This window comes from Brassica oleracea, chromosome C8 (assembly GCF_000695525.1).
Source record: "Brassica oleracea var. oleracea cultivar TO1000 chromosome C8, BOL, whole genome shotgun sequence".
Classification (NCBI taxonomy): domain Eukaryota; kingdom Viridiplantae; phylum Streptophyta; class Magnoliopsida; order Brassicales; family Brassicaceae; genus Brassica; species Brassica oleracea.
Genome location: NC_027755.1, coordinates 15,763,332 through 15,770,144, shown reverse-complemented (window position 1 = coordinate 15,770,144; position 6,813 = coordinate 15,763,332). Strand labels below are relative to the sequence as shown.

At 35.5% G+C, this 6,813-nt stretch overlaps 1 protein-coding gene across 1 annotated transcript; it reads right to left on the bottom strand.

Moving 5' to 3' along the window:
• Positions 1-5,809: 5,809 nt before the first annotated feature.
• On the bottom strand, positions 5,810-6,597 carry LOC106308753 (DNA mismatch repair protein MSH4-like). The gene is made up of 4 exons (XM_013745874.1): positions 6,506-6,597; positions 6,137-6,340; positions 6,008-6,043; positions 5,810-5,923 (listed from the first exon to the last, which is right to left on the bottom strand). The coding sequence occupies exons 1-4, from the start codon at positions 6,569-6,571 to the stop codon at positions 5,810-5,812; spliced, it is 420 nt and encodes a 139-aa protein (XP_013601328.1). The 5' UTR covers positions 6,572-6,597.
• Positions 6,598-6,813: the final 216 nt, after the last annotated feature.

The following is a 6,813-nucleotide window of genomic DNA, read 5'->3' as shown; positions in this document are numbered from 1 at the left end:
AAACCCGAAACCCCAAACCCGAAACCCGAAACCCGAAACCCAAACCCAAACCCGCATAAAACAAACCTCACATTATCTTATTCATAAAACAAACTCCCTCATCTTATTCATAAAACAAATACATCAATCGGATACATCGACATTCTCGTCATCACTAGAAACATCATCATTTTCATTAAACTCGTCTTCAACAGCTTCGTCTGTGGCATCATCGGTAAGATCTTCGTACTCGTGATTATGCGGATCAATGAGAAGGATGTCATCAATTTCTTGTTCAGGTTCCTCGACTTCATTTATCTGTTCTTCTTGCAATGGTGGTTCTTCTCCACTGATGATTCGTCCTCGAGGTGTAACTTTGATCACTGCTAACCAATTTATACCTGAATCTCTCATCCGAGGGTATGGAAGGAAGCTAACTTGGTCTGCTTGTGAAGCTAAGATGAAAGGCTCGAATTTGTTGTACCTTCTTCCACCGTTGACATCAACTACACCGAATTTGTTAGACCGAACACCTCTGTTGACGACGGGGTCGAACCATTCACATTTGAAGAGGACGCATTTCAGCTTCAGTATCCCTGGAAATTCGACTTCAATAATCTCCGTCAAGATCCCGTAGAAATCTGTTTCCCCTTTCACACATATTCCATAGTTACTGGTCGCCCGCTGTCTACCATAGTCATATGTATGAAAAGTATAGTCTCGTGTGAAATACATCTGTGATGTGGTGACCTTTACAAGTGGAGATTGAATTACTTCGTGTAACCACTTAGGATAATCTGCATCGTCGTCGTCATAATCAACCTGCAAAAATAAAGAGAATGTTAATGAAATACAGATAATGTATGAAATTTTTTTTAGTTAATACCTGATTCCGCAACCACTTAATGAAGTGTTGATCTTTCCTTTTGTCTACGTCACTTGTGGATATACCAGGAAATGTTTCTTCGACTTGAGAAACAAATAGGCTGTAAAATCACATTTTATAGGAATGAATCTCTCGCAATTATACAATTAATTATACTTATATGTGTTTCGAAGTGTCAATATATGTTACCTTTCAAAATAACGCATCAATGGATCTTCGCAATTGAGTAGAATATAGGTGTGTGCACTATGAGCGTCTTGTTCACTCGACCACCAAACCTCTTTAGACTTTCCACCGAGTCGCCCAATCTGGCTAAAGATGTCTGGAACACCAGCAACTGCATATGTTGGCGCAACACCACCATCATCATATCTTCTTGGAGCTCTTCTCCGTGTACGTACTTTTGACGCAAAGTAGTACGATGTGAAGTGAGAAACTTCTTCCGTCAAACTTCCAGCAATTATAGAACCTTCAACTTTGGCGAGGTTCTTTGCTTTTCCCTTCAAATATTTCATGGCTCGCTCATACTGATACATCCATCCGTAATGTACAGGTGCACGAAGCAATGCCTCATATGGGAGGTGGACAGCTAGATGCTCCATGACGTCAAAAAATCCGGGAGGAAATATCTTCTCCAAGTTGCACAATAAGATGGGAATGTTCTCCTGAAGCTGTTCCACGACTTCTTCTTTAAGAGTGTGTGCGCTCAGATCCCTGAAAAATGTTCCAATGCCTTTTATATTCGAAAAAAAATTAAACACATTGTTAGTCATATATTATTTTGTAAATTATTGTGATATAATACACTACGTACCTGCAAGTGCTTCATGTACGTTTGTTGGAAGTAGCTCCGCAAATGCAAAGGGCAGTAGTCGTTGCATAAATACATGACAATCATGACTCTTCATCCCGGAGAACTTTTGACCCTTTTCAACACATCTAGAGAGATTCGAAACATACCCATCGGGGAACTTCACTTCTGATGCCACCCAGTTGAACAACACCGACTTTTTTTCTGAAGATAATCTGAATATCGGAACGGGAACTTGTCCATTGCTTTTAATATGTAACTCGCTTCTTGAGCAAATATCCGGCAAGTCCAACCTCGATTTTATGTTGTCTTTTGTCTTCCCTGGGACATTCAATATTGTATTCATGATGTTCTCAAAGAAATTCTTCTCTATATGCATCACATCGAGGTTGTGGCGCAGAAGAAGATCCTTCCAATATGGCAACTCCCAAAATATACTCTTCTTGTGCCAGTTGTGATGAACACCGTAAGAATCTGGCATATTACGAGGGACATGCCAATTACCACCCCAACGAACTGTTTCGTTAGCTCCGTAGTAGTCGATTTGCGCTTCAATTTGTTCTCCAGTTAGATATGGAGGAGGAGTGTCTCTCACAACCCTTTTGTGCCTAAACAAATTCTTGTTTCTTCGGTAAGGATGGCCAATGTGAAGAAATCGACGGTGACAATCAAACCAACTTGTCTTCCTACCATTCTTCAGTTGAAACGCATCTGTCGTTCCATTACAATATGGACAAGCTAATCTCCCATGTGTAGTCCATCCAGACAACATCCCATAGGCAGGGAAATCACTTATGGTCCACAAAAGCATCGCTCGCATCGTAAAATTCGTCTTCGTTGAACAGTCATACGTCCTCACCCCTGTTGACCACAAATCCTTCAACTCTTTTATCAGTGGTTGTAGGAAAACATCCAGGGACCTTTTTGGATGGTTCGGACCAGGTATTAATATGGTCAAGAATAGTAACTCCCGTTGCATGCACATCTCCGGTGGCAGGTTGTATGGAGTAAGAAAGACTGGCCACAATGAATATTGTCTCCCTGACATTCCGAACGGACTAAATCCATCTGTGCATAATCCGAGATACACATTCCGGATATTGCTAGCGAAATCTGGATGTACTTTGTTGAAATGTTTCCAGGCTCTTGCATCTGATGGATGAGTCATCTCACCATCCGTCTGAGTATGCTCGGCATGCCATCTCATCTTTCCAGCAGTGTGCTCTGATTGATACAATCTTTTCAATCTGTCTGTAATTGGTAGGTACCACATCCTTTGGTACGGTACCCTATTACGTCCTCGTCCTTGCGGCTTGAATCGTGGCTTCTTGCAGAATCGACATTCTTCTAGCTTCTCATCATCTCCCCAATAGATCATGCAGTTGTCGATGCAAACATCTATCATCTCCGAAGGCAACCCAAGACTATAAACCAGTTTCTGAATCTCATAATAAGAATCAGCAGACACATTGTCTTCCGGCAAGTACTCTTTAAACAAGTCCGCCCATTCGTTCATGCAACTTTCATGTAGATTGTGATCAGTTTTAATATTCATCATTCTAGCAGCTAACGACAATTTAGAGAGACCTTCTCTACAACCACTGTAAAGTGGTTGATTCGCCGCGTTTAACATTTCGTAAAACTTTTTTGCATCTATATTAGGTTCTTCATCTTCATCATGAGCTACGAATGCATCAGCTACCATATCATGAACCCTATCATAATCTACCATCTCCTCCTGCTGGTAACTATGTTCATTATGCAAATGATGATCAACCGGTTCTTTTTCCTGAAAATTGCTATTACTACTACTAGCTTCATTCTGATCATAATTAAAACCTTCTCCATGTTGAAACCAGATATAGTAATTTGCCGTGAAACCTCTATTTATTAAATGCTTCCAAACATTTTCACGGTTTGCCAGTTTCGAATTGTTGCATTTCCGACAAGGACAGAACATCTTACCACTTTCTTGGGCGAGCGGTGTTGAATCTGCTTGATGCATAAATGTCTCCAGACCCGCAAGGTATTCTTTCGTCACTCTCCCGTTAGCATCTCTATGCATATACATCCACTTCCGCAACTCGTAAATATTCCCGGAGCCAGCCATTTTTTTTTCTTTCACGTTTTTTGTTGTTGGTGTGTTTAAAATGATGTTCAAACATCCATATTTATAGGAAAATTCGAATCTGGTAGTTGTAATTTTGCTATGAATTTACGACGAAAATTAATTAGGTGGGCAAAAAAAACGTGTAACACCTATAAAGTTGGTGGATTCAAAAATTTCCTCGCTAAATACACGTAAACTATTCCCTCGTAAATACCACGCAAAGTTTACGTCGTATTTACGAGGAAATAGTTTTTCCTCGTAAAATACTCGTAAAGTTACATCCACTTTACGACGAAACAGTTTTGTCGTTACGTTACGAGGAAATAACGATGACTTTAGTTTTTCACGTAAATTCGTCGTAAACTCGACGCAAATTTACGAGGATTGTTTTTCCTCGTTAATTTTCGTCGTTAAGCATGTGTTTTCTTGTAGTGATTGAGTCACTACCATATTTTTTTATAATTAATATAATATTATTTTTCAAAATTTATTATATGATGTTAAGATTATTGTAACATGATTAATTCATCATATATATTTACATTTTGACAAGATTCTTAGACATTTTGATAATCTTTATATCATATCAAAGATAAATTTATACTTTTTGTGGATAATAAATAATTAAAGTATATTTAAATTTATTACTCAATGTAAAGATATACCTAATCACGTTTCTAAATTATTGAATTGTATTTTAAATTTAATTGATATACAATGATTTAATTGAGTGATTAGCATTCAATTATAAGTATCTTTTATTAATTTTTTTTTAACTTAAAACAAAAAATATTAAATTTTTGAAAATAAATAAAATAGTATAAAAATTATTATTTCGAGAAATGTAAATTGATTTATTAATTTAAACTAATTTAAATACAATCAAATTAGAAATTTAAAATAAATAAAATTACAACTGATTGCTTTATATTTTTTTAAAAAAAATTAATGAACTTAAAAATAAATCTTATAAAAATATCTATTTGAAAATATAATATTTTTAAGAGTTATTATTTCTAAGCATGGTGCATGAAACCATCTAGTTATCTTGACAACATCATGTTTTTAGGTAATGTTAATGAATTTATGTAGTACTAACTACTTAACTTATTTCTTGAATTTCAATCAAAGTAAAATGCAGGAAAGTTATCTGGACTTCTTTTTGGTATCATCTAATCTATTAAAATAGAAGTACAAATATAAACTAACCCTTAAACTTGCATAATATTTACAATCCAATGCTACTGAAAATTAGATAAACTTACATTTAAGTAATCATTGTTTTTCCTATTTTATTAAATTATTTCCTAAATCCAACTTAGTAAAAAATTTGTGATCAACATATTTCATTAAACGATTTAGCTAAATTTTAGGAAAATTCAAATTTTAAAAACGTTTTTAATAGTATAATATAATATTTCCTAAGTATCATATAAATTCCACATATTTAGTTTGTAAGGCTTAAAATATATGTATTTTAATTTTTAAAAAATATTTGTTTAACCATTACTATTAATTATTTTAAACAATAAAATCTATATATGCTACAGTTTAACTATTTTTGATTTACTTGTAGAATAATATGGATTTTTTATAATCTATCTAAATGTTGCATAAAATATATATATTTCAAATATTTCTAAAATACATTTTTATTCATTTCAGTCACTATTAATTATTTTCAACAATACATTTATCTATATAAAGTTTTAAATATCATAAAATTACTTGTAGAATAATATTTAATGTTTATAATAGAATATTTGTTTTTTGATGTATCTAAATCTCACTATATGACCCATATATAATCAAAATATTTAAAATATTATAGAGTTGGAAACGATTTCGTGTTAAAAGAAACATTACTCAAACATATCAATGGTTAAATGTTTGTCGAAAGTTTAATATGACGCATGAATCAATATTTCTTTCCAACATGTAAACTATTTCACTATGATGTTTACAAAAATTTTAAAATATGATAAATATTAAAATATTAACTAATAAACATTTAAATAATATTTTATACACGGGCGTGCGGGTCAAGTTCTAGTGATAGATAATGCTGCTTATAGTAAGTGTCTAAACCAAGAGCCAAAGGTTCCTCTGCAGCCAAGTTTTGTATTAGCACGGCACCCTGTAACACATAGCCCAAAATCGCATATCCAATTAGAAACACATGACTAGAGAGATGTACTATAAGAGGTTCATGGATATCAACCTTGGTGTCATCGAAACAGCCACGAGCAAACACAACCTGCAAGAAGCGAATACATTCACAGTACTTAATTGATTCTCATGTAGCTAAAACACACACATTCATCTCTGCATACATGGCACTAAACCTCACCTTCCTGACGGTGCTGTAACATCTATCCACCAATTCTGAAACCCCAACCATGCCATCGGCGGCAAGTTTGTTGGGAGGAACAATAATCACACAAGGATCATAGAAACGCAGCAGCGTCTTCGTGTTTTGATACGAGCTGCTCGTCTCTATATACTGAGATAGATGCAGTGAAGCGGATCTTAAATCAAACGCAGCCATTCCAACCTGATCCAGAGAAATCCACAATAGAATCAAACATCACCATCGAAGAACAACCGATCTCGTTCGATTCCAGGAAAAAAATCGACATCGCGATAGTGGAGACCCTAAGAGGACTCAAATCGAATCTTAGGTCTGCTAAAATCGCAACGACGGAGAAGCCGTACGTACCTCTTTGGCTCTGTTCTCGATTAGTCCAGCGACGAAGCTCGATCTCTCTCCACCGTCGTCTTCCATTTCCGCTCCACTGATGCTAATTTGAAAATCGAGCGACTGGTACTAGAGTTTCCGATTACGAAGGCTAAAGCGCGCCACTGTGAATTTCAATCAAATCGGTTTGGACTTAACCACCCCGGTTTTTATTCGAAAACTGGTTTAGATTATTACACCCAAACAAAAGTGAGGGAAAAAGGGTTTATTCAATGCCCTGATTATTTTAGGCACATATGTGAAGATTAGTATCTGAAATTCAGATTCTG

Bases quoted from the DNA above. Each gene is read 5' to 3' on its own strand.
- LOC106308753 (XM_013745874.1), bottom strand. From the start codon at position 6,571: ATGGAAGACGACGGTGGAGAGAGATCGAGCTTCGTCGCTGGACTAATC. The intron at 6,044-6,136 runs GTGAGGTTTAGT...CGCTTCTTGCAG, and splicing joins GTTACAGCACCGTCAGGAAG to GTTGTGTTTGCTCGTGGCTG. The intron at 5,924-6,007 runs GTTGATATCCAT...TATGTGTTACAG, and splicing joins GCTGTTTCGATGACACCAAG to GGTGCCGTGCTAATACAAAA.